Source organism: Aristolochia californica, unplaced genomic scaffold, assembly GCF_029961685.1.
Source record: "Aristolochia californica isolate CCGP_79_NKW_82.1479 unplaced genomic scaffold, dmAriCali1.0.hap1 SCAF_16, whole genome shotgun sequence".
In the NCBI taxonomy this organism is placed as follows: Eukaryota; Viridiplantae; Streptophyta; class Magnoliopsida; order Piperales; family Aristolochiaceae; genus Aristolochia; species Aristolochia californica.
In genome coordinates, this window is record NW_027181837.1 from 768,289 (window position 1) to 796,269 (window position 27,981).

Below are 27,981 nucleotides of genomic sequence, written 5' to 3' on the forward strand. Positions count from 1 at the left end.
CATCAATTCCAAGAGAGAATAGTTCGAACAAAAAGGAATGGCCAATTATTCAGATTTCTTTTACGCAAAACATTTGAAACTTTTGATCGGAGCAAGCCGAAATGTTGAGAAAAGAACAATGAAATCCCGTTCTATATTTCTCATACATCTGAGGACTTCCACCTTAGAAACTCTTTACATAAACGTATACTTACTGGCCAACATTTCTCCGCAATTATTTTCCATCTTGTCCCACTATACTTACTGGCCAACATTTCTCCGCAATTATTTTCCGTCTTGTCCCACTTATCTTTTACTGAACGTGAAACATTTCTACATGTTATACATGCATAACAAATGTGCCTGGATAGCTCATAAATTCTTCACGGAGAAATAAGCCGCCAAATGTACGTCAGAGCATTCCGTGTTCCACGAGAAGTCTTTAGTCATACCTTCTTTTATTCTTCGATTCCATCCATGTGGGTCATTCTTCTGCATAATTTACCCACAGATTTGATAAAGAACATCAAAATAATGTATAACTAGAGAAAATTGCGCTAGAGTTTTGTGGTGAAAAGACATACGATTTGATCAAGAGCTTGACTTAGGGACATAGGCGCATAATTACGGATGATATACACAGACACATTTGTACCCCCAAAGTCTTGATCCTCAGGATATCTGTAAAGAAATTATTAACAAGATCTCAGTATTTTTTTTCTTTTTAGTACTCTTTATTTTATTTTTTAGGTACTTACCTGTATGTTATTGCAATTGGAGCTGTTCCGTACTTGATTGCCTTAAGCTGCAGTGAATAGAACACAACAACATTCCCAAAAATGAGAAGGATACGAGAAAAAAAATCCAATTTTCTCTTAACCCAACTACTGCTTCTCCACCTGTTTTGGTATCAGTAGTCAAGATTTTTGGTGTGCCAAATCAATACCACAAACCAAATAATAGAACTTCAATGTTTAAATACTTCGAAAAAGCTTGAGTTTTACTCACCAATATAAAGCTATAAATAGGTTAGGTCACTCATACCTAAGTTGGTGTAATAATGTGAATTTCTTTCTTTTCTAAAGAAAATGTTGAAAAATCCCATTTACTCCAATGGAACTCGAATCTTAATACCTAAAACTAGAAACCCCCATGTGGCAGTTGAGCCAAAAGCTCAATTTACAATTTCTTTTTTTTCTGAATCAATTTATTCATTTATTTTATTTACCAACACACAATTCTTTCTAGAAATAAAGGAAAGATTTACCGGAACTTGTTGCACTGGATCATGAAAAGATGGGCACAAGATGATGTCTGAGCCAGCAAATACTAGGTGCTGTAATGCTTTGTCATGTTTGTTTATAAACCTGACATTCTGATCCTAGAAATAAGCCAGATCCGTCAGCAGACTAAAACACATAAAAACATGTTTTTTGATGAATAAATATTTAAACATAGAATCTACTTCCTGAACAGCCATGACATGGATAGAACCAATGACAAAGCAAAATTGATCTCACATGACAATGTGGTTGTACTTTATTTTATTGCAATGGAGTACTTTTGAGTACTGGTACGAGTATAGGAAGTATATCAAGTGGAAGTCCAGCCAAAGAACAAAAAATATAGGACAAGAATAAATTTACAATGGCAGAACATTTACCTGGAATTCTTCTTCAAGTGAGAGGAACGGAGAATTCTCATTTGGTGTCTGACTGGGCTGGATAAAAACAATCTGAAGAAGAAATAGCAAAAACTAAATCTTTTGAAAATATGAAAACAAAAGTCACTTGAATCAAAGTTAATGTGGCAAAATTACCTGAGCATCCTTCTTCAAAGCAACCCAAACAGCTGCCTTTAGATTCTTCAAGTCAACATCTGAAAGAGCGGAGAACATGCACCCAACCTGACAGATATAAGCGTTACAAACACCAAAAATTAGTGAGTTTCCTTGTTTTCAGAATCATATGACCAACTTTTCAATAATCAATAACGAGAGGAAGCCATTGTTGGCTAAAATTATGGTAACATGCACGTAGCTTTGGAGTTACTATTTGAGAAGAGTCACTAACAAGCTTCAGGAAAGAAAAACCACAGAACTGAATATGCCCAGTCGTCCAATTGACGAGAGCCATCAATCACATTTGCTTGAAGATTCTATCGTGAGGTCCTCATTGTAACATCAGGAACCCCAAGATTGGAAGGTTTAAGTTGTCCTTATTGGCACAATGTCTTCAAATAGGAAAAACCAATCATTACAGAAAGCAGCACATGTATATACTGCACCCCTTCCAACAACTGCAACTCTCATTTGAAAAGGAAAAAAATATTCAAGGTAGAGCATCAGAATGATATGTCTTACTTACGACAGGCATAGAATCTTGTCTCTGGAACCCCAGGCGCTGCCTTAATGTAGCTTTGCAGACAGCTTTTCCCTTAAAATCATCCACAGAATAATTTGAAGGAAGAAGTTTGTCTGTTGAAGGATCCCATATGGTATCATCAAACCCATAAGGGGCAATCACTAACTTCTCCCTAGAAAATCAGTCAAATAAGAATTTTAAAATTTTTTAGCACCAAAACAAAGAACTTTACCTCAGTCCTTTATAGATAATGGATAATTTTCTTTTTCCTGAAACTAAACTTTGTCTGACACTTACTTGTGACTGGCTAAAGTTGATTCCAACCCATGACTCAAGGTTCGAATTATCCTGTCTTTTGAATGAATGGTTGAAACAATAACCACCTTGTTAGCATAGACAACTCCACCCTGCATAAAGTGTCACAATAAAATATTTGGATATTACATACTATTCTAGTCTCATAATTTGAAGAAAAAACATTTTTTAAAAGCCTTTATATACTGAAAGGAACCCAAGCACCTCTTTTTTTGTGAAGAACTATTCAGCAGTTAAACTCCATTTAACTACACATTCAAGACAATTATTAAAATTTCAGGGCCAAAAGGACCAGCAAAGCCACTATGTCAATGTTTTTGGTGAGAAATTATCGTATTTCCTTGAGAGTGTATGTCTGGGATAACTATGAGGCTTTAAGCATAGGGACTTCAACAGAAAAATCACATGTTTTTGGAAAATCAACAGCTGTGAAACATTCAAAAAATGTTATTTAATGCAAAGACAGCTTCCAAGCATTGTTGCATTTTGAATAATAACTTAGTGAACAAGGGTTATAAATGTTAGTATGGTTTAATTATAAATATACCATTAACACAAAGATTACTATAGTACCTCTGATGCATAATTATATTTTTCAACATCTTCAATACCAAGTTCTCCCGTTGTACTACACATATTATCATTTAAAACAACAAAGTGACAAACCTTTAGAATGTTGACAAGATGTGGCCTGCTGTTATCTTGCAGACGATCAGGGCGGTGAAGCCTATGAGGATCCAGTCCACATAGCGCTAACTTCTCTGGCTTCTCTAGACACTAAAACCAGAAGGAACTTGTAAGAAGAAAAACATTTCTATGATACTATATGGCTATATTTTCAATTCATATATTTGTCATTTAAACCAAATAAATCAAAAGCTTGTTTACCTGAGAGTGGAATCCTTGACATGTAAATAATATTCTAGTATCTCCAAGGCCCTACAGGAGATCAGTATGTTATTTTCCCACTTGCAGAGGGTTCTTAACAAAGTAGTTGTAAGGTAGACTACCTCTCACATCTAATAAAATTCTTATAAAGGGAAGTGAAATCATTAGAGAACAATATCTCAAATTGAAACAAAGCCGAGAAAATCTTGTGTCCAGTCCACTAAGATCTTTGCTTTTAATTGTCTGCTCCATGAGCTGTGGCAAGCAAAAAGGAGTACGGAATCCGAAGCAACAAAAGTAAAGGACCACTAATACCTGCTCTGAGGCATGAGTTGACCAAAAGAATCTTTGTTGCTCAAAGAATGTGATCAAAACAAGTGTCTATTTACAAATCATGTATTTGTGCCTGTAAGTAAATTTTAGAATTTAAACTTCTAAACAATCAATCTTCTCTCAATATGATTATTAAGATTTTTCAATAAATGTTTTCTGATCATGTTTGTTAAGTTGGTTCCAAGGCCCATCCCAAAATGACTAGCCACCTTAGGAAGCCTCTTTCCCAACTAATAAACTCAAGATCTTTGTACTCACTAATCCATGTGGGACTATTCCTTAACATGGCTTCCTAAGGTGGCTAGCCTTTTTGGGATGGGCCTTGGACTCAACTTAACATAGTATCAGAGCAGGTATTCATATGTGCGCTTGCACCTAAACTTGTAGAGCCACAAAAGAGGGCCTACACCTAAAATTATCCACTTGTAGAGCCACAAAAGAGGGCCTACACCTAAAATGCCTACTCCTAAATTATCCACATGTGGAGCCACAAAAAGAAGGTCTACACTGTCAATGAATTTCTCCAAATGCAGGCAATAACCAGAGATCAATTTTCCATTTCGTGATCTCCCGATTTCTTCCCGTTACACATATACTCTTAAGTTATAAGCTATTGAAAATTACAATAATGTCCTCCCCACTTTAAACTATTATAATTCATAAATACATATCAAAATTGAATAGGAAAACATACACGTGAGGGGGAGTGTTAAGGAATAGTCCCACATGGATTAGTGAGTACAAAGATCTTGAGTTTATTAGTTGGGAAAGAGGCTTCCTAAGGTAGCTAATCATTGTGGGATGAACCTTAGACCCTACTTAACAATGTTTACGGGCACAATATACAAAAACACTTGATTAGTCCTGTTACAAATCTTAAATATAATTTATACCCTCACCATTCTAAGAATACTATTATCAAGGGTTGACGGTCTATGAGGCCACTTGAGGCCAACTAAATCATTGACAGCCTTTCCAAACAAGAGCCAATTTTGTAGCAACTTGTAGGCCGCAACCCAATGCAACTAAATTGCATCCACCTAAACCAACAGGTAATCTGAAATATACCTTCAAATTAGATTTTTAAAATGAATCAGGAAACATTGAACAAATTCTCATTCTTTTTCAAAAATGAAGAAGTTTTATTCAATTTTCATAAGAGGCAACTTGGTAATCAATCTAATTCAGTAAATAATAGGAGGCACCTTCAGAAACCACACCAGAACAAACAGTCAGTACTTAGATTTGGCATAGAATAGCACATTTATGTCTGGCATACTTTAGCATTAAATCACAGCTCTATTGGAAGAGAAGAACAAATCTCCACCTGGTTAACAAAAATATCCCAAAAAAGAGGTCCAATAATAGCAGTGTCCCAGTTGTGAACATGCAAAACATCAGGTTGCTTTCCCAACTTTACTAGATAATCCAAGGAAGCACGTGAAAAGTAGGTAAATCTGAAACAATTTGATCAAGAACCCATCAGAAAAAAATCATTTAATAAATTTGAGAAAACTTCTGAAAGAAACAAATCCTTGCAGAAGCATCCATAAAACTAAAGTTATAAATAGGAAATCATCTAACAATCAATGTCCTTACTGCACTGATTCATTTATTTTATTTTTATTTTGTTACTTTCACGTCATATTTGTACACCTAAACTTCAAAAATACTTTAGAATTCAAATGTATGAATGAATATATCATCTTGAAGGGTATTTTTTCTCTCCAATATATTTACAGATAATGTCGTTTCACATATTCTGGCATGCAACTTCAATATCTACAGAAGTAAAGGATCCTTATTGCTAAAGGATAAAATCTTAATAGCACATTTAAGGGTATTGCAGTTCTAAAACGTTTTCTCTGCGATATTTTTTTAAAATGAATTCATTTGATAATAATTACCTTTCTATACACATTTGACATATTAATATGACTAAGAAACAATCAGCACTTAAATGAGGTATTATCCTAATAACTAATAGGCTTTATTGATGGGATCAATCCAATGGAGGACTCTTTTATCCTGGACCGCTCTCTCTAAGGTATACCTGGGATTGTATAGGATTGCTATGGACCTTTCATGCTCGGTAGCCGAATTTTGGAACATTCACAGTTGCTTCAGCCTATTCCCACATCAGGGAAGTTGTCCTCAATCAGTCAGAGCACAAGGCAAACCTCGCCTGGAGACTTTCAGCGCCTAACAAAGTTAATTCTTTATTTGGACAGCCATCAGAGAGCAAATCTCCATGACGGACAATCTTCACAGGAGAGGCTTCACCGCCCTAGATGCTACCTGCCCCCTATGTGGCATTTGCGAGGAGTCAGTACAACATATTCTTCTGCATTGTGGCTTCTCGTAGAGAGTTTGGATGGTAGTGTTCTAGAAACAACATTCAGGTGGGCCTCCATCAGGATCTATTTGGCACTTTACAGATGGTACTTGGGACTTTTTTTTTGAAAAAGTGGTACTTGGGACGCTGCCTCCCCAAAATTGGCAAGATTTTGTTCTATGCTTGCCTTGCTCACATCCCTTGGCGTCTCTGGCTTGAGAAAAATAATTGGAGATTCAAATCCAAGTTCAGCAATCTGGATAGTACGATCTCTTGCATTGTGGGTATGGTTTCCAGCTGGCTCCACACTAGGAAGGAATTTGCTCCTCAGGCTAGTGTCTCCCTTCGATGGAATTGGTGTCTTCTAGCCCACATGGCGGGCCTCGAGAGGACTCCGATCATGGCCAAGTGGGAGCCTCACCCCAGAGATTGCATTAAGCTGAATTTTGACGTTAGTGCTTTGGGATGCCCAGTGTTGGGCCTGTGGACATTGCAGATTCTACCACTATGGAGTGAATTCTCTTCATCTCGGGTTGAAGATTTTCAAAGACAGACTTCAAGGGAAGTTGCTGATTGAGGGAGACTCTAAAGTGGTCATAGGACGGTACTCTAATTCAGGTTCTCCCACTTGCTGGCATTGGCCAATTACTTCATCTCTTGCAGATATTGTATCTACTATTTCTTGTAATTGGAATCACATTTCTAGGTTAGCCAATTTTGTGGCTGATAGGCTAGCCAAGTTTAGAACCTCCCTGCAATCTCTCCTTGTTTGGGAGGGTTCCCCCTCCTTGTAATCTTGCTCTTTTGAGCCTTTTAATATAACTCAACATTATTTCAAAAAAACAAAAAAAACAAAAAGTCAACCAGTCTATAGTTGTACATGTGCTCCATGTTTTAGGCTAGTTGTCTAAGAGTGATAGTTGTTGTTGTCAACTTCTAAATGGTAAGAGAGATGAGGAGAAGAGAAAGAAAAGAATGAGAGTTGAGATAGTGTAAGGATGTGTATGGGAGAGATTAGGGTTGTTGGACCACCCCTCTCCCTTCTTATAACTTAAAATATAGATGAAATTACAAGAGAGACTCCCCCCCCAAAGGAAATAAGATTCCAAAGAAAAACTCTTTCTTAGAAAGTAAGGAAAGTAAACTCAATCAAAATCACACCTTCCAATGCTCTCCCTTGAGGTGGAGCATATATTTCAAATACCCCTGCCTGTTACAAAACAAGTAAAAAGATCACCTCACCCCCCCTTCAATGCACAACTGGATGCTTGACTTGTCATTGCTATGTGGCTTTGACTTTATACTGCAAGACAACTTTCCTAACCCAAGTAGAAATAAGGCAACTAACTACAATAAAATTTGTACTCAAAACTGATTTGTTGATTTGTACCATCTAGATGCACATATCTAGAACCTCAAAACCCATAACATACTGATTGCTTTGTTATATGCATCCCGAGGAGGCAAACTGTGGTATTTTAATCCCTTAAATATTTCATAAAGCATTAATACTTTGTCATATAATGCACCTCTATTTTTTTATTTTTTATTTTGATAAAAGTGATAATATATTAAAGGCAAACCAAGAGAAAATAAAGAAAGCACATTAAAGGGGACCTCCCGTTACAACTAGAGATTGGAGGGAATTCCCGTTAGCAAAACCGTCAGCCAAAGAATTAGCTGAGCGGGGAACATGGGACCAACTACAAGTCAGGTTGGAGATGAGGTCAGCAATACGATGATAAACTGGTCAGTGCTGCCAAGGGGGAATTGCAGTGGAAGAGCACCATTGGATGACAACTTGAGAATCGCCTTCAACAACGAGCGGGCCTTGAAGATGATCACAAAATATAGCAAGACCATGGTATAAAGCGAGGAGTTCAGCAGCGGTGGAGTCGGCATTTCCCATAGGACACGCATAAGAGACCAGAATGGTACCGGAGGAATCCCTAAAAATGCCACCAAATCCAGCCGGCCCCGAGTTACCCTTAGCACTCCTGTCAAAATTCAATTTGATAAAACCATGGGGAGGAGGGAACTAAGGGACACAGGCTGGAGGGTGAGATCTCCCAGCCATGTGGGCAATGCAGTGCCAATTTGTCCTCAAGGAGATGCCGCTAAGGATGCTAAAATCTCTCCAGGAGTGAGACCAAGAGGAAATGTGGCTGACGGTCAACTCAGCAACTTCCTCAATGGATCTGAACTTCAAATTGAAATAACAGTTGTTTCTCTCTTGCCAAAGCATCTAGGGGATATGGCCAAGGCAAGCAGAGGCCAGCAATCTTCCCAGCTTGGGCAGGAGAGGCTGCATGAAGGATTGACAGACTTCGGATAAATGCTCTGGCATACAAAAATGAAAGCCAATGCGCTGCAAAATCCTGGTCCAAACGCCCCAAGAGAAGTGGCAATGCAGAATGAGATGCTGCATGGTCTCATCATCCTGAGAACAAAAATGGCAGAGACGGTATGGGGCAGTGTTTCCACATCTTCTAAGGTTATCAGTTTTCAAAATACAGTTGTGAAGAGTGCACCAAAGAAAGAATTTGATCTTCGGGGGAGCAGAAATCTTCCTGGGGTCGGAGCTGACATGAAATGGGCTAGCGTCAAGCCTTCCAGATATGAGCAAATAGGCAGAGGAAACCGAAAAGGTTCCACTGGAGTCAGGCGTCCAAAGGATCTTGTCCACAATGGCTGGCTGAATATTAATGCTTTGGAGGTCAGAGAGGAGATGGAAAGCCAAGACAGCCTCCAAATCAGATAAACCACACAGGAATCGAAGATCCCAGCAACCAGGAGAGGTCCAAAGGTCGGCAATCACCGCGTTTTGCGCTAGACAAATGGGAAGCAGGGGAGCAAAGGAGCTACCCAAAGTCTTGCCATTGCACCAACAGTCAAACCAAAAACTGATCGTCTCCCCATTGCCAGCAAGTAGTTTAGGCAGAGGGAGTGCCAAAGGGGGGAGAACACCGACGGTGACCGCCGTTGGTTCACCATCTGCCCTACTGACACAATTTTTTGGCCACCATTGGCCTCCACATTGCACTGGGATTGTGGTCAAACAGCCAGAACCACTTCAGGAGGGAGGCCGAGTTCACTAAATTTGAAAGAAGTTTCTAAGAAACATTATAGGCATGACTGCAGTGAAAATTTTCCAATGGATTCTAGTAATGTAAGTTATTACAAAACATTCAGGATATTTGTCTTTTAGGTAATTATCCTTATAAAGAATTTGAGCCAATGAGATGCGTCTTTAGTAGGAGACCAAGGTACAACCCACTGAACTAGGTCATATTTGGATTCCATGAAACACCACTAGTAACATTTCTTTTCATGACAATGAGAAATGAATATTTATTAAAATTAGGGGGCTACTAGAGTAGAGAAGTACAAAGCATGAAAGAGACACGAAAGGGAAATTGCAGACATGAGCAAGTCAAAGGGGGAGGGAGTTGCCAACAGCAAAATGTTGTCGGGTGACTCCCTCTCTTGATGTTGGCAGCTCTTCCCTAGCCAAAGCATCAGCAATACTTTTGGCGCTCCTAGGAGTATTATTCTGCCACAAGCTGTTCAATCATTACATTTATCATCAAGCTCTCTTCAAGCTCATCGAAACACGTAACAAAATGACCAGGAGGGTTCTTATTCCTACTAGGCCAACTGATGACCACAGCCATGTCATCCTCATCACTAGCTGGTTAGAGAATCTGGCTGTGAAGAATTGGATGCCCCAAAGGAGGGTCCTCAACTCATCTGCCATTACTTCACATTGACTCTGCTAACATTCAAACTCAATTGTTTTGATACTAATGCTATCATTATTTTAGTGATACCTACTTTGCATGTTAAAAGGTACTTTAAAACAGATATGGATATACTGACCGTTCAAAGTCATCTGAGTAGCCATACATCCTGTCACGGTTGAAGAAAGCTGAATAATACAAGGGCTCAATAAATGTAACCCCTATACCCTTGACAAGACTGAAACCAGAATAAAAGATTAGTATAAAAATCAATCTGTTCTGTTAGAAATAGAAGAACTTAATATAACAACGGAGTGAAAATCAAATCCAAATATAAATATTATTCTTCTGAACCTAGTGCCATTATGTAATCTTTCTTGTACTTTAGTTTGTTATGTAATCTAATTAAAGGGCAAGAAGGACAAGAAACACCCTTACCCAGTCCAGATTCTGTTCTCATGCCATTGTCCACTGAAAAAAGAATGCACCTTAGCTTCTATCCTTCTTAGTCCCCAAACCTCATCCAATGAGAGGAATGAATACCTATCAAAAATAGGGATTTCACAAGTTGGTCTACTTTAGAAATATGAACTTATAGAATATCCGACCAAGAGCATGAAGCATTGGCTCTATCACAGTATATCTACAAATCTAGGATACTGAGGACAAGTTACAATCATGAAAATCAATAGGCTATAATACTCTTGTCAAGTTCAAGATACACCTAAACCATGGTCTCAAGGTTTGCATAACGATAGAATCCAAAGTTTGGATTATTCCAGATGACAGAGCTACCACCATAGGAAGCATATAAAAGTCATGGACTCACCATCACTAGGCATTCTATAACAAGATGGTTGGCAAGAACTCGTTTGGAGATATACCACAAAAATGATTCAGACTTTAGACCTCTCACCTGAGCTTCTATGTAATTAAAACAATATATATAGACCCAAACAGATAATAATTGCCCTTTCCCGTTTTAATTAGCACAGCATTGACTCACAGGCAGCCCCAAAGAAACATCTGAACAAAAAAACTATATCCCCTGATTACTATTCAATCAGCTCTTAGTGGCACAGGCATAAACACAGACACTATTACATTGACTGCTATCTTAAACTCCAATTCTAGTATAGTAAAAATGGAAAGGAGGACCATGATTTATGGAAACATATCAATTGAAAATGAAGAGATTTGCAAGCATGGAAATTTTATAACTTAGGTAAAATAACTTCCACCAAGTTGCCCTTTCTTTGCAGTGCACTTGATAAGCCTGTCACATATGAGGCCAAGGATCCATTGGAAGTTACAGGAGCCATTTCAGTACAAATGTGGACAATGTGAAGACCATTCCTGCATATTCAAAGACACAGGAAATAAGAGCCATATACAGACAAAAAAAAGCAATCAAAGTCAGATGTAGAAAATTCATGGACCCTCAATGACCAACAGGATGGAGTAACGAAATGGCAATCAGAAAATAATCACATTTCCATGAAAAATGAACTGAAATGAACAAAAGGGTAGTCACATTGTAAGAAAATGTATCTTCTATAAGCACAAAAACCTTATGAATAAAAGCAAGGATAATTTCTTACAGACCCTGAGTTTCAAACTAATGCATGCGTACCTCCACAAGATAATAAAAGCTACCTACATACCCCTGTATACATTTTTGTCAGCTAAATCTAACTTTGACACATAAAAAGACATAAAGTACCCTCATAATGATGAAATTAATGATTCTTACGCTGTTGGCCTACGAGTTATTCAATGTGGACCCAAAGAAGTGATGTGGGACACAGCTAAACAGTTATTAGGTAGGCCCGGCACCACTAATGAGGGTGCAAATTACATTAAGTCAAATGCATACCATATACAAGAGCTATCATTTCAATGCTATGGGATATCTATGTCTTTTTCTCATGAAAAAGTTCATTAAATGACAGAATATACCAGTTGAAATGTAAAGTGTAGGTATCAATTTAAGGCCATGGGCATGTAGGTATTTGTCCCTTATATAAGCAACTAAACCTAAAAAAATAATTGTCTATGCCTAATAAATCCTAAGAATAAAACATGAATAATCCAATGTTTGGCAGCAACAAATATGTTAAGACAAGGAAAGACCACATGAGTGTGTATCTACCCTCTGCTTCTTTCTGAAAATTGACGAAGTTCTATGAGCAAATCAGTATCTTTTTTGTGTTGGATGTCACTGAAAGCATCAAGTATGCTCACTTTGCTATCCAAAATGAACCTCCGGAGATCAGAGGCTTCCTCAATTCTAATGAGGTCCAAGAGAACCATAGAATCTATTCGAAGCAGCAATTCACTGTAAGTTGATAAACTGTCTGACTTAAATGCCAAACCTGAAAAAAGGACTATGACCGTCAGGTACACATAGATATGCTGAAATGTCCGTACCATGCTGAAAAAAGCAATTTCCAGTATGCCTGTGTATGTGTGTAATCTGTGAATATGAATTTATGAGCATGCATTAGTCATGGTCATCACCTTTTACCCCATTTGACCTCATTTTAGCTTCCAATTCTTCTATTCTAGAAAGAAGCAATTGGTTTTCATTCCGAGATTTGTTGAGCTCCTTTATGGCACTAAGACGCTGTTTGTTAAGATACATAATATCTAAGCAATCATCAAAAACTGTATTAGAAAGAGGTATTACCAACATTTACACACCCAAAAAGGAAAAGGCATTTCAATCTTTTCAATGCCAAAGAGCTCTACAAGAAACCAGTGTACAAAATATAGACTTGATGCAACACACTAGCCTTTTTTAACATATGAAGGTTTTTGCACCAATCAGTACACAATTCTGTTAGAAAGTTTGTTCTAGACAGAAATTAGGAGGTTAAATTTACAAAATATTGTTCCTGTTGTTTTTGCATCAGGTTGACAAGTTAATTAGGAGGTCCCATTTAGGTGTACAAGTTATTGGGTGGTCATATGGGTGGTCATACTAACTAATGTTGATCCATAAGCCAATAATATTGGGGACAACAGTTCAACATTTTTCTTGTCTTGTTTTTTGTTGAATTTATGGAAAAGAGAAACTCCATTGACTTTATGTAATCAGAGTACATGAACCCTTATTTATAATAGAGGAAAGTAGTAGAGTCCAATTACAATTAAACTACCCTTGTCCCAATTTCACCCAAACTCTAATACTTAAAAATAAGTCCTAGCATAATTAAATAACTCAACATAAATAGAAGACTAACATAACTTGTAAAGTAGGGTCCAAGGCCTATCCCAAAATGACTAGCCAACTTAGGATCTTTAAACTCATTAATCCATGTGAGACTATTCCTTAACACTCCCCCTCACGTGTAGGCCATCTTTTGTGTCTCTACAAGTGGATAGTTTTAGTGTAGGCCTTCTTATGTGGCTCTACAAGTGGATAGTTTAGGTGTAGGCCCTCATATGAGTACCTGCTCTAATACCATGTAAAGTTAGGTCCAAGGTCCATCCCAAAATGACTAGCCACCTTAGGAAACTTCTTTCCTAACTAATAAACTCAAAATCTTTGTACTCATTAATCTATGTGGGACTATTCTTGAACATAACTAAAACACCTTTAAACGAAAATTCTTCTGTGAGACCTCCTTCCATAATAATTTTGGCTATGTAAGACTTTTTATTGTGAGAGTCATTTATGACTCTTCGATATTAGCTCTTCAACACTCCCCCTCAAGCTGGAGTTTATAACTTCAGCTTACAATGAAAAGGATTCTTGGTCTTCAATCTTCTTTTGCTGAATTTTTTTTTTTTTCACAAATACAATTCTTCATAGATGCAAAAAACTTCATCTTTCATATTCCCCCTTTCTTGAATATTTTTTTACATTAAAATTACCACAACATATGGAATAAAATACCTCTTTTTTTGTTAAACACCTAACCAATACATACCAAAAAACCGATCTATTTGGTAGCGAAAAACCAAGTACTTAACCCCAGGATCATACCAATACTCCCACCGTTATAAGCCAACGTCCTCGGCGGCCCACTCTAGCAACACTAACCCGACCCACTTTTTGAGCCAACCAGTAATTTTAATCTGGCCTCTAGGTCACCCCTGCTAGGTCGCCTCCTCTAGGTTGCCCCCTCTAGGTCACCCCCTCCTGGATTCGAACTCGCAACAACGGTATAGCTCTGATACCAAATGCTAAACACCTAGCCAATACATACCAAAAGACCGATCTGTTTGGTAGCGAAAAGCCAAGTACTTAACCCCGGGATCATAACATTCTTGTACTTCTTCTTCTACTTCTCCCCCTCAAGCTGGGAAGTAATGGCAATGATCCCAACTTTAACCAAATAACATAGATGTAGTAATAAGTTCCTCCATCACGGTGACCCAAGTATAAGCATGACACCAGGTACAAACTCTCAAAGGGTAGAAATGGGTGATAAGTGGGTAATGCAAGTCATTCACAAGACGGCGATAAAAGACCCACGGATATATATAACAAGTCTCAATGGACTTAAAACACCATATATATATAAAGGTAAACCAACTAAAGCAACACACAAGAGGTTGGCCCAAAGGGGTATGTGAGAGTCAAATAAAGGGCGGTAGGAGTAAGTCTGCCAAATAATAATAACATGATAATGGGAATCAAAGGAAGATAAGATGATGGGCCCACAATGTTCTTTATTCAAATCTTCATCAGGATAACCAATGCTGACAATAGTTAGCAACCGAGGAGTCCTTCTTCCATAATAATGTCTCAGTTAAAAGACACAATAGCAACAGCAAATATGGGCCAATGCCCAAATAACATGTACCAAATAATGAAAGTCCTTAATAAGGACACATGAAATAACCTGGTGTGAGCCCATCCCTGAATTAGGAAGTTTTAATACTTATGATATCAAATTTGACATAAAAATATTTGTTCTTGAATCTTTTATGATCTCTTGATTATCTTTATTTTGTATCAAGACCCTTGTTGACTCCAATGCGAATATCTCTTCAAATATAGATCAGATTGACATGAAATTTTCTCCTTCTGAAACTAGACATCAATACCTTTCATCCAGTTATAATATATGTTCATAAAATATACTTATTTTGAGAAAACTATTCTGCTGGATTTCAGAATCTATAATCTGGCCGAACGAAGTACTCTTTCTTCTTTGGCCAGCGACCATTGACTCGTCCAAGATCGATATCTCCATATAGAAAACTCAGATTGAGAATTGGTTGAATAAGTAAGAAAATAGACTTACAGATATTTCTTTGGATATGTAACCCTCCCTGTAAAGTCTCGTTATTTATGGCATAAGCAGGCTCGAAAGTTGAAGTTTTCTACTGCTGCTCAAACCTCTCTTGCAATCTGACTTTGCTACTTCAAATATTGATTCCTCTTTGTAGAAAACTCCGATTGCCAAAATTCGATTTTCGTTGGAAAGTAGACTCGAATATTGTTCCATCAATATATAATAGGTAATATAAAAAGCTCAATATAGAGGTGAAAACGCAAAGCAAACAATTGGTATAGGGACTGAAAAGAGAAAAAAAAAAGATAAATACAAACTTAAACTGCTAGAGATAATAGATAAAAAAAAAAGATCACATTATTTTTGTGGGTTGACTGAGTCAACTCACAAAACCTGCTTTGATACCATGTTGAATTTATGGAAAAGAGAAAAACTTTATTGACTTTATGTAATCAGAGTACATGAACCCCTATTTATAATAGAGGAAAGTAGTAGAGTCCAATTACAATTAAACTACCCTTGTCCCAATTACACTCAAACTCTAATACTTAAAGATAGGTCCTGGTATAATTAAATAACTCAACATAAATAGAAGACTAACATAACTAAAACACCTTTAAACTGAAACTCTTCTGTGAGACCTCCTTCCATAATAATTTTGGCTCTTTAAGACTTCTTATTGAGAGTGTCATGTAAGACTCTTCCATATAAGCTCTTCAACATTTTTCAATTAATACCATTGGCTCTCCCCACTCTTTCTTCTCTTTTATTTTTCTTTTTTAATGCTCTCTCTATCAAATCTTTCTTTTCTAATATCCTTTCATCTACTTCTGTTAAAGAAAAAATTCCAAGTTTAATAAATGCATTCAAGTCATGGTCAATATATAATTTTACAGTTTCATACACTTTAGTGGTCCTAGCAAAGAAAATACAAGTCAGCTGTCAAGTGCAAATTTTGAAGGATATGTTGAACTCGGAAGGATACTCACCAATGACCAGCTTTGCACATCCAGCCCCAGTCCCTCACTTGTGTATGTGCAATAGCACTGATGAAAGCATCGATCATTGCCTTCTTCTTTGTCATTTGCTACAGAGGTTTGGATGTCTTTTATATGTAGAGTTGGTTTATCATTATGCATTCTAGGAAAACAGATTGGATTCTCGAGATATCATATTTTCCTATTTTTTTTAAATGTTGATAATTTTATTTCAAATAAAGAGAAGATACATTAAGGGAGACCTCCCCTAAAAACAACAAATTGAAGGGGGGGATATAATTTAGCGCACAAATCAACAGCCGAATTGGCTCTGATCTAAGTACAAGAAATGGGGGATACAATGTCCAAAATATCAAGAAAAATCTACCAATGACGCCATGGGGGGAAGAATGAGGTGGAGCACCATCCGATGACAATCTTGGAGTCTCCCTCCACGATAAGGGGACCACTGAAGCGGTTCTGAAAAATTTGCAAGCCATGAAGGAGACCGAAGAGCTCAGCGTTGGTCGAGTCAGCAATTCCGAGAGGGCTAGAGTTAGAGAGGATGGCAGTGCCCCCTGGATAAAAAAATCACCCCACCAAGATATCATCTTCATCATCTTTTCCTATTGGTCACTTAAAGAGTCCCGTGAGGGTATTATGGTTATTTTCCCCTTCTAGTATATGTATTTGAAAATAGCTATAGGCTATATTTCATGTTAGGAGCTTATGTTCCAATTTTGGTGAGATTTGGAGTAGTATTTCTTAAGTTATAAAGAAAGGAAGTATAAGGGGCATTATTGTACTTTTGTAATATAACTCACTTAAATTAATAAAGGAGAGGAGGGCTCGATTTCTCTCCTCAACATGTGCAGCCTCCAACATTCTTCCTTCTCTCTTTTCTTTTCTCTCTCTTTCTCTACTCTCTTTTTCTCTCTCTTTTCTCTTCCCTCAACAGTGGCATCTCAAACTTGGTCATCCGTCTCCTGCAAAACCGATTCAAGTAGTTCCAGATTTTCCTTCCAGTATTACTTTTCAATGCAAGTCATGTCAACTAAGCAAACATCACTGCAGCTCCTTTCCTGTTTCATCTCATAAGACAAGTAAACTTTTTAAACTTGTCCACTCAGATGTCTAGGGTCATTGTCTTGTAACTAGTCAGTTTGGTCATAAGTATTTTATTTCGTTTATTAATGATTTTAGTAGATGTACTTGGATTTATCTCATGGGAGAAAAATCTGAAGCTTTTGACATATTTAAATTATTTTTATAATGAAATAAAGAATCAGTTTGCAACTTCTATCCATATTTGGTGAGCAAACAATGGTCTTGAATTTACGAACCATAAATTTGACTTTTTCTGTCAATCACAAGTAAGGAATCATTCATCATACTTCTTGTGTGTTCACCCTACAACAAAATGGAGTTTTTGAATGCAAGAATCGTCACTTACTTGAGGTAACTCACACTATGTTAATTCATATGAATGTATCTAAGCCATATTGGGTTGATACTGTTCTTACTGCATACTTTTTGATATATAGAATGTCGTCTTCTGCTCTTGATGGCAAGATTCCTATTCAGATTGTTTTACCTACTGCACCTTTATTTCCTATATCACCTCGTGTGTTTGGGTGTGTATGTTTTGTACATGTGTTTGATCCTTGATTCCTATTCAGATTGTTTTACCTACTGCACCTTTATTTCCTATATCACCTCGTGTGTTTGGGCGTGTATGTTTTGTACATGTGTTTGATCCTTCCAAGGATAAACTGTCCCCATGGTTTGTTAAATGTATATTTTTGGGATATTCTCGAACACAAAAAGGGTACAAATGTTACTTTCCGTCTATGATAAAAACATGTGTGTCTGTAGATGTTACTTTCTTCGAGGATGTTTCATTTTTGAATCTTCCAGATTTGAGTCAGTTCCACCTGAACCTTTTGTGCCTAATCTGATTGTTCCTATTGCAGTTGATGAAGCTATTTCAACCTCACGTGATGCTCCAACTGAGAAACCACTATAGGTATATTAGCGCAGACAACAACCATCTCATCATGCTCCAAACCCCCTTCTCACACCAAACTATGATATTTCATTATCGATTGATCCTAAGGTAAGTGATCTTCACATTCCTATTGCCCTTCAAAAAGGTGTTCGCAAAGGTACTCGCCACCCTCTTATCTTGTTTTGCCTCCTTTGATTCTTTGTCTGATAATTATCGTCAGTTTGCTCTGTCCATCTCCACTTGTACTATTCCTTCTTTAGTGTAGGATGTTTTGATGACTCCTCATTGGAAGAAAGCCATGGATGTTGAGATGGAAGCACTAATTGATAGGGGGACTTGGGAGTTATGTGATTTACCTCCAGGTGCTGTTGTGGTTGGTTGTCGGTGGGTTTATACTGTTAAATATAAATCTGATGGATTTGTCAAACGATACAAAGTTCGTCTTGTTGCCAAAGGGTATACTCAGATATTTGGTATGGATGTTTTTGAGACTTTTTCTCCGGTTGCCACTTGTCTTTTGTTTGCATACTCATTTTTGTTGCAGTCCATCAAAGCTAGTCTATGTTTCAACTGGATATTAAAAATGTCTTCTTAATAGTGATCTTAAGGAAGAAGTCTATATGAAGCAACCTCTAGGATCTGTTACTCAGGTGGAGACACATAAGGTATGTTGACTCAAGAAGGTTCTTTATGGCTTAAAACAGAGTCCACGAGCATGGTTTGAAAGTTTTAGTCAATTGGTTATATCCATGGGATTTCGTAGAAACCATTGTGATCACTCACTATTTATTAATAAACGACCATCTGGAATTATGATCTTATTGGTATATGTAGATGATATTATCCTATTTGGGACTGACAGATCATGCATTTAAAAAGTTAAATCCCATTTGGCAAATCACTTTTAGACTAAAGATATGGGTCAATTAAATATTTCTTGGGTATTAAAGTAGCAAGAAGCAAGGAGAGAACAACTCTGACTTATCACTGATATGCTTCAAGAGTATGGACTTTTGGGGGCCAAACCTACGGATACACCTATAGAAGTAGAACTTGACTTTCATGATGATCAAAGTCCAGAATTGAAAGATAAAACAATGTATCAGAGACTAGTAGACAAACTCATTTATGCTACGATTACTAGACCAGATATTTCGTTTACAATGAGTGTTAAGTTGTGGAGCCTAATTAATGCCCTACGTTGAGTTGGTCGCGGATCGAGTTTGGGAATTTTCCTCTTGTATGGCAGTTGCCCTAATTTTCTCTTTATAATTGAGGGGCGCCTCTATTAGGGTTTGTATCATCTTAATTCGAGGAGCATCTCGAGTTGCAGTCCGAGAGGTTAGAGATAAATATTTGTACGTGTGCAATTTCTCTTGTAAACTATTTCATCTTCATAGTGGATTACTGCAGCGGTGGAAGACAAGACGTAGTCTCACCTTGAGGCGAACCTATATAAATCTTGTTGTTTGTTTCGTGCTTGCTTTTCCTTTCTTCCGCGATTATTATTATTGTTCTCGTTAGTTTGGAATTAGGGTGTTTAATTCTTAACAATGAGTGTAGTGAGTTAGTGCATGGAGCATCCACGTATGATTCACCTAGAGGCTGCACAAAGAATCTTGAGATATATAAAAGAAGCACCAGGAAAAGGTCTCCTCTATAAACCTAAAAATCACTTGAGGATTGAGGTTTTCTCTGATGCTGACTATGCAAGTTCCAAGCTTAACAGAAAATCAACCACTAGATTGTGTGTTTCCGGGAGGAAATTTAGTCAGCTAGAAGAGTAAAAAACAAAATGGTGTTGCATGGTCCAATGCAGAAGTTGAATATAGAGCAATGGCCTACACCGTCAGTGAGCTGATGTGGGTAAAATTTGTTATTCAGGAATTAGGTCTTGATCAAAAGGATCCTATGACTATTTAACCAGAAAGCAATCTTCATTGTAAGCAATATTCATGAAAGAACAAAAAATATAGAGGTAGATTGTCATTTCATCCGAGACGCAATAATGAGGATTAAGCTAACTACATCATATGTTCGGTCTAGTGATCAACTAGGCGCTTGAATTTCTGAACTTCTGTGGCAAGCTAGGACTATTCGACATATACTCTTCAACTTGAGGGGGAGTGTTGAAAAACAAGTACAAGGGTATTTTGGTCATTTTATCTTGACTTTATTTATATTTCTTGATTTAATCTTGTTCTACATGTCCAACTGTGTTTATGGACCAAATTTCATGTAAAGAGAACACGTAGAATAGGAGATATAAGAAATTGGGTTTTCACTTAAGTAAGGGCATTTTTGTAAATTGTACTCAACCCTTATTATAAATAGAGATCGGGGGACGTGATAATTGTACTCAACCCTTAATAAATGGGTGATAAATATTGATCTCCTGTAGGATACCCTGCAACTCACTGTAATAATCAAGAATGTTTTTGTCAACTATCTTCAAGCCAAAAATCTAGAATAGAGCTCATAGATTCTTAATAAATTGCTCTCTTGCGCATAGATAGACTCAAGGGGCACCCATATCTCCTTTGCAGTCTCACAATTGATAACATTTTTTTGGGATCTTACCATCCATACTTTTAGCAACCAAGTCATTACTCAGTTATCTTTGGGCTCTCAATCATCATCTGGTGGTACATGCTCTCAAGTATTTGGTCTTCCTCTTAGCTTTCAGATAGATCCGAACTGATTTAGACCAGCTTAGATAGTTCTGCCCAGTTAAGCGTTTTGTATTAATTGCAATAGTATCTTTTTGTTGTCTCCTTAGTTGGTGTGAGAACTTCACCCAATTCAACCATCTCAAAAACCTCAAACACACAATAATTGTAGTAGGTTCAGGCTATGTGGGGCCCACATAGAGTAATTAGAGCAAGGGCAATGTAACAATTGATGCAACAAACCGATACCACCACCAATTGATCAAAACACAAGGTATTAGATCCAAGTTAGGGAAAATTCCAAGTGATGTCACCTTTCTGAGAGATGATGCAAGCAGTGCTAGTCCTACACAGGCAAAAAATTGGAAATTTTCAACAATTGGACCCTCTAAGGGCACGAATATTCCATAGAACTGAGTGAATCAGTAGCAGAAAGCATTAACCTTGAGGTTATGGCAGGAAGAAATAGAAAAAAATTGACGTTAACTTCAATCAGATTAGGATCTAGAAAAATTCCTTTCTCTGGAATATGTAAACTTCAAGGAGAGAAGAACTCTTAGAATGGCTTGATACATAATCTTATTGCTTTGAGACCATTAAAATAAAAAAAGAAATTGAAAAGAAGTAAGAGAAGAAAGAGAGATAAGTGAGAGATTGGGGAAAGAGTGTTGTACGTTGGCACTCTTGGGGGCTACAGAATTAGACCTCCTCCTTTTGTTCTTTCACTTAAATGAATATAAAAGGCAATCATAAAAATGCTCCTAATAGCTACCACTCATATAACTTCATGTACACATATCAGAATTCAACCAAATTTGAACCATTTGCTCCTAACAAGATACATAATCTACCCATAACTTCAGATATATACGTTTGTTACTAGAAATGACCAAAATACATCTGCATATATTTCAATAGATTGAAAGTCCACTACATGGTTCTGTGTATTTGTTGGTGGAAACTTAGTGATTTGAAAGAGTAAGAAACATAATCTAGTGGCTCGTTCAAGTGAAAAGCTAAGTAAAGAGTAATGGCTCATACTATCAGTGAACTTTTGTGGGTCAAATCAATACTACAAGATTTGGGTTTTCATACAACAAAGCCCATGTCTATGCATTGTGACAATCAAGAGGCTATCTTTATTGCTAGCAACCCTATGTTTCATGAAAGAACAAAACATATAGAGGTTGATTGTCATTTTGTACGTGATGATGAAATGAATGGAATTGTAGCTACACCATATATTAGGTCCACTAATCAGATTGGTGATCTTTTCACTAAGCCTTGGATAAGAAGGGGTTTGGTTTTTTTTTAACAAGCTGGGACTTTTTGATATTATCCTCCATCTTGAGGGAAAGTGTTAAAATCTCTGTGCGGGTATTATGGTCATTTTCATCTTATGGTATATGTATCTAGAGATAGTTGTACGTTATCTTTCATGCTAGGAGCTTATGTTCCAAGTTTGGTGAGATTTGGAGTAGTATTATTTAAGTTATGAAGAAAGGAGCTATAAGGGTCATTATCGTACTTTTGTGAGATAACTCACTTAAGTTAATAACAAGAGAGGAGGACTTAATTTCTCTCCTCAATGTGTGCAGCCTCCAACACACTTTGTTCTCTCTTCTGTCTATTCTCTCTTTCTCTCTCTTTCCTTCTTCCAATTTCTTACTTTTTATAGGTCCGTTCTGTCAAAAATTGTCACTTTCGTAGTGCCATGGGGTTTGTGGCTGGAGCAGAGTGCCAGGACTTATCCTTCAAAAGAATGCTCCATTGGATCTGTCTCAAGAAAACCATACATCAAGCACTATCCTGGACTCAGCTGGACAAAATTTCAGTGACTATAGTGGAGCAATACTACTGAAGAATTGGAGATGTACTACTAGGTTTACTCCCGCAAAATTTTCTGGAAATCAGACTTGGAAACCCCCTCCAATCAGCGTGTTGAAGCTGAACATCAATGGAAGTTCAAAGGGTACTCCTGGGGTGGGAGGCATTGGTGGAGTCATTCAAGACTCGGAGGGTAAGATGCTAGCAACTTATTCCAGGCCATACGGAATCCTTGACTCGAATGAGGCTGAATTGGAGGCTCTTCTTCAAGGCATCATCATTTACAGCAACCCCTTGGGGCCCCTTATTGTTGAAGGGGATTCAAAGAATGTCATTTCCTGGGCTAGTGAAGAAGCTGGCCCTCCATCGCGGATTGATTACCATTTTCAGCATATATATGATTTGACCCATAATTGGCAGGTTGCCTGGCAGCACATTCTACACAGCCAACACTATTGCAGATTCTCATGCTAAAGGCAGATCATCTCTTCATCAGCTTTTGATAACCTTTTTGTCTTAATTTCTTTTGTATTTTTTTTTTCCTTTTCCTTTTCCTTTTGCTGTTTTTTTTTTTTTTTTTTTTTTTTTTTGTGTGTGTGTAATCATCTCACCTTTCAAATAAATAGTTACCCAAAAAAAAAAAAAAAAAAGACATTTGTTGTACCAACAACATTATATAAAGCAGAATGTTGGGTAACAAGATCCTCAATGAAAAATGGTGGCTCAAATGAGCAAGAAATCAGGAATAGATACTCAGGAGTAGAACAAATAGATGCGTAAATAAGAGAAATATTTGAGACAGAACATGCATGCTTGATACAGGCCTAATGCATCATCCATGAGCAGGCTCCTGTTGATGCCAAGACTCACAGGAGATAGAGGAAGCCTAAAATAAATGGAAATTGAGATGAAAAACATGAAAAAGCATGACCAATGAAAAGAGTTACGAAATGCCAAAGCCCGATGGAGATTGATTTTATGATATCTACACAGCATCACTGGACCAAGCTCTAACCTGATGGTCAAGTGGCATATAGGTAATCGGAAATACATCTCTTGGCAGACAGATACAAGTGAGCAAAAATATAATTCCTTATAGTACTTTGAACCTATCTACTACTAACATAGCATATCTGCGACAAATCGAGGGTTTCCTAGCTTTAACCTTTAAGGACAAGAGAAAGGACAAACCAAAGATGGCTGCTGAAATTCACCTTTTCAATCACCGGAATGTCCCAACTGCAACCCTAAACAGAGACTTAATCAAAAAAATGTTTAAAAAGACAATAACTTCCCTTACTGTAACAATTTATGAAAGGTAAAAGTGTCCTAAAACCCTTTATTACAAAAAAAAAAAAAAAAAAAGAAGGTTAGATATTCTAAACGATATCGGCTTCGGGCTTAGGTTTGGATATGTCAAGTTTATCTAAGGAAGCTTCAGCTTGCTTCTCTACATCAGATCCCGATTTTACATGAAGATTTTCTGATAATTAGGGTCAGCTCATGAAAATCTTTATTCATGTAAATGTATTAATGCAAAATGCACCACATTGAATCCCACACAAGGGGATAAAACCTTTTTTTTTTTTAACAACAAGGGGATAAAACCTTTGTGCACCACATTGAATCCCACACAAGGGGATGAAACCTTTACAGAAGCTTCCCCAGGGTCTTACTCCTCTGAGCATCATTGAAAAGTTTCCAAATGTCATTACTGCTCAAATCTGGTTTATCACTGTTAGCAGATTCAGATGACTCCTGAACATGAAAATCATACCTATAAGTAGAAAAAAAATAATAGACAAGAGAGAAGACATTTGTAGTGGCAAAAAACATACCTGAAGCATGTCCATATTATGCTCTCCCAGCCTAGAGTACACACAAGTAACTCCTCATTAGTCCTCACAGCAACCATTAGAAATCAATCACATACAAGCAAAGATAGATGAGCTCACTTCACAGGTGAAGGATCTGGAGGAAAGCCTGTTCCATTCTCATTCTCCCTACAAGTAAAGTTTGAACAGTGAAAACATGTGAATAATTTAATTGATGCAAATGTAAAGAAAGTTAGCAAGTAGATGGAATATCCCAATTGATTTCAGTTTGAGATGAAACTGGCATGGTTACAGACAAAACACCGCCTTCGTCTTTCAGAACATTAACAGGTAAATTGACAACTGTAACAGAGTGAAAGAAGGACAACCAATAAAGTATGGCTATAAAATGAGAAGCTTAATGTCATATAGCAACAATTCAGACGAGTAAAATGGTATCATGACTGCAATGTAGATAATCTTGCAGAGACTGAGGACAATATTAACTCAATTAGTAAGCCTTCATTTGTTTTATTTGAACCAACAATATAAATAAGCTTTCAGAATATTCAAAAACAAATCAAGATATGAATAAGCAAGCAATAGTAGGTATGGTTGTTTGACACAGCATGGTGATTTTAATTCGGAAAATAACAAAATTGAATGCTTCCTCTAAGAGTATGGCTAATCTAAATTTTTGCAATAACTAAGAAAACTATATATTTGAATTCAAGTTTGATGGATAAAACTTGAAGAATAGAGAGTAGGGTTTTTATAGTTATGAAGAAAAATAGCAAACAGGGAAAAATAACAAAGGATAAGTTTATCCACGAGAGCCAAAACTATAACTTCATTCAATAGTAAAAGATTGATTTCTATGTTACTTACGAAGGCCTTTCACAGGATACAAATCAAAAACACTCCTATGTTGTCCACTCTAAGCAATAGACTCTAATTAAGACTTTCTTAATCTAGTTCTATTTACTAGAAAAGAAATCTAAAAATAGAAAAAAGTTCTAATCTAAAGAGTTGCTAACATTAAACTTCCCTAATTTAGAACAAAGACTACACTTCAAACAAGAAATTACTACTTAAATTCTAATTGAAGCTTTTAATCAAAACAACAAGTTTCTATTTAAGTTGAGCAAGTTTTTTTTTTATGAAAAAATACAAGAATCAAAGTTGAGCAAGTTACTTGTTCAATAAAACTTCTAATGCCAGCAAGCTTGAAATTGGAAATTGCAACTTCAGAGAGGTTTTCAAATTTAGGACTTGCTGTTTTAGGAAACTTGAACACAAAATAGGAATTTCAAGCCTCTCTAAATTAATTTTTCTTCTTCCTTCTTCTTTTATAAAGAGGAGTAACTCTGGCGAAAACTATAATCACTAGATATTCTTCAGTCAGATCTTTCACATGATGATGTCCTACATCATTATCAATTTTGAGACATCCAAAAAATTTAAAGACATATAATTTTTTTTAATTCCAAGAATATCAAAAAGGATATAAAATAGTCTTCTAAGTGACTAGTTCTAGCAAACATATTCAAGTTTCTCCATATCGTCAAAAACTTAGTTGAACAGAGTTAGCATTTTGTAGTCACCATGTACTACTAAATACTTGAGTGTCAGGAGGAAGGAGAGGAGGGGACAACAAAGCTGTATCTCCTGCTTCAATTTTTTCCTTTTCCTAACCAAAGAGGACCAACTATTCTCCCGCACCCTGGAATTCTTAATTGGCTTTACACTTTTCATTTTACAAAAACAAACTTGTGAAAATCAATGCTTCAAAAATGACAGAAAAAAACACCACATAAAAACACTTGGAGGCCTATGCAGAGAGCAACCTGCCTCACCTCACCCTTCCCCACTGAATACGGGGATGGATTTGTTATATGACCCTGGCAAGGCATTGGGTTGAACTCCAAAACCTGCACCAATTCAGGGTGGGGATGGGCTTTTCCACCCCTGCCCCGTGGCCTTTTTTGAAAATGTATCTTTAAATATTTTTAATTGAATACTTCAAGTTTATTTATTATTTAAATTTTATGTGATTGTTTTTTTAAACCACAATGTGTAGTAAGGTAGGGGCAAGACTGAAAAAATCAACCCTATTATGGGGTTACAAGGTGAAACAGAGTTGAAAACTAACTTCATTATGAAGCGGTGGTGGGGTTGAAAAACCAACTACATTATATGGCAAGAACAAGATTAGAGAGTAGGGATGAAATGTGGGGACAGGGTTGAAAAAATAACACTGTTGTGGTGCAGGAGAGGAACAAGTTTATAGGGTGCAGTTGCAGGTGGTCACTGTTGGGTTTTGTAAAATCCACCCAAAATCGTCTCTGTACCATCACTACCTAATGTTAGCTCAAGTTAAGTTTTAAATACCCAGCATCTTTTCAGGGCAATCAGGATCTAAACATCTTGGAAAGTTGATCCTTCAGTTCTTCATTGACACAAAAATACCAGGCTGTAAGTTCCCTTAACCAGTCAAAGTTTTACCATTATTACTATTATTATTATTATAGTTTCTTTATAAACCTGAGAAGGAATTCCAAAAAGTAGCCTGGAATTCCATCTCTTGAACGTGACTTTTATGCTTTATTGTGAAGTAAAATAGCAATTTAGCAACCTAAGACAACCGCAGCGTCAAATCCTATTTTCTTTACTCAAAAGATTTCCAAGCTTGATAATAACTCCTATCTTAGCGACCAAAAGTCTAGAATCAGAAAAGGCAAAATGCCGGACGCCTCCAATTCTTTGCATGTATATAGAAATCGTCGTATTTCGATCCGAAAAAATTATCTCCTCTCAGAATGCACCAAACATCATCCATTTTTTATGTTGGAACGTCAAAATTCATCCTAATTCAGTTTCAAATGGAAATAACGAATTTCCATCTCTTAATAAACGATATCTAAATCTCTTTACAAAACCGATTTCAACTACAGACCATGGAAACACAAACATTGACGCAGATGACTTCACAACAACCATAAAAACACAAGCCTTACCTAGAGCAACGCACTAACCGAAGCTTAAGCGGCAGTTTGTTAGATAGGAAGAAACGAGGAGGAACAGCTGTATGTAGCAAAGCGTCCATCAATGCTTTCAAACCTGTGGAGAACGTAGATCTAGCAAGCTAGTAAGTTGTTGAAGTTCTTCACAATCCAGAATTTGGGACTCGATGAAGAAGTAGACTTGGCGGAGAGTTGTTGGAGAGTGTGAGCACAATCTCGTGACTCGTGAATTATGGCCATCGTGGCGTCACGGCCTTCGCTGCAGAACCAAGATGTGGTCATCTTTTGAACGTGAAGATGCTGTCTGGGTCCCAAATGTCTGATTGTCAGTTATCCAGAACGTCAGCGTATTTCCTCGGTTGTTTGTTACCAAAGTTGCATAATGATCTGCATGTATGTGAGAAGAATTACGTATCTAGTGAAATGATCAGGTTACCCTTTAGAAAATCTCTTAGAAGTCA

General features: G+C 37.1%; 1 protein-coding gene across 4 annotated transcripts; it reads right to left on the reverse strand.

Moving 5' to 3' along the window:
- Window positions 1-38: 38 nt before the first annotated feature.
- LOC137954015 (probable starch synthase 4, chloroplastic/amyloplastic) lies at window positions 39-27,733 on the reverse strand. Of its 4 annotated transcripts, none has more exons than XM_068801594.1 (20): window positions 27,515-27,732; window positions 24,639-24,686; window positions 24,522-24,552; window positions 24,360-24,441; window positions 12,474-12,602; window positions 12,106-12,328; window positions 11,175-11,309; window positions 10,392-10,496; window positions 10,093-10,191; window positions 5,206-5,335; window positions 3,546-3,596; window positions 3,324-3,434; window positions 2,640-2,749; window positions 2,346-2,514; window positions 1,799-1,885; window positions 1,643-1,714; window positions 1,247-1,354; window positions 738-784; window positions 564-660; window positions 39-471 (listed from the first exon to the last, which is right to left on the reverse strand). In XM_068801594.1, the coding sequence occupies exons 1-20, from the start codon at window positions 27,601-27,603 to the stop codon at window positions 352-354; spliced, it is 2,043 nt and encodes a 680-aa protein (XP_068657695.1). In that variant the 5' UTR covers window positions 27,604-27,732; the 3' UTR covers window positions 39-351. The 4 variants fall into 4 exon arrangements, 3 of the variants coding, with proteins under 3 accessions (XP_068657695.1, XP_068657694.1, XP_068657696.1); XM_068801593.1 differs by having other exon boundaries at window positions 1,247-1,360; XM_068801595.1 differs by lacking the exons at window positions 39-471; window positions 564-660; window positions 738-784 and adding an exon at window positions 802-878 and having other exon boundaries at window positions 1,247-1,360; window positions 27,515-27,733.
- Window positions 27,734-27,981: the final 248 nt, after the last annotated feature.

Excerpts from the sequence above, each read along its gene's own strand:
- LOC137954015 (XM_068801593.1), bottom strand. The coding sequence starts at position 27,603 with ATGGACGCTTTGCTACATACAGCTGTTCCTCCTCGTTTCTTCCTATCT. Across the intron at positions 24,442-24,521 it reads ATAATATGGACATGCTTCAG|GAGTCATCTGAATCTGCTAA; the intron begins GTATGTTTTTTG and ends TTTCATGTTCAG. Across the intron at positions 5,336-10,092 it reads TACTCAGATGACTTTGAACG|ATTTACCTACTTTTCACGTG; the intron begins GTCAGTATATCC and ends AAATTGTTTCAG.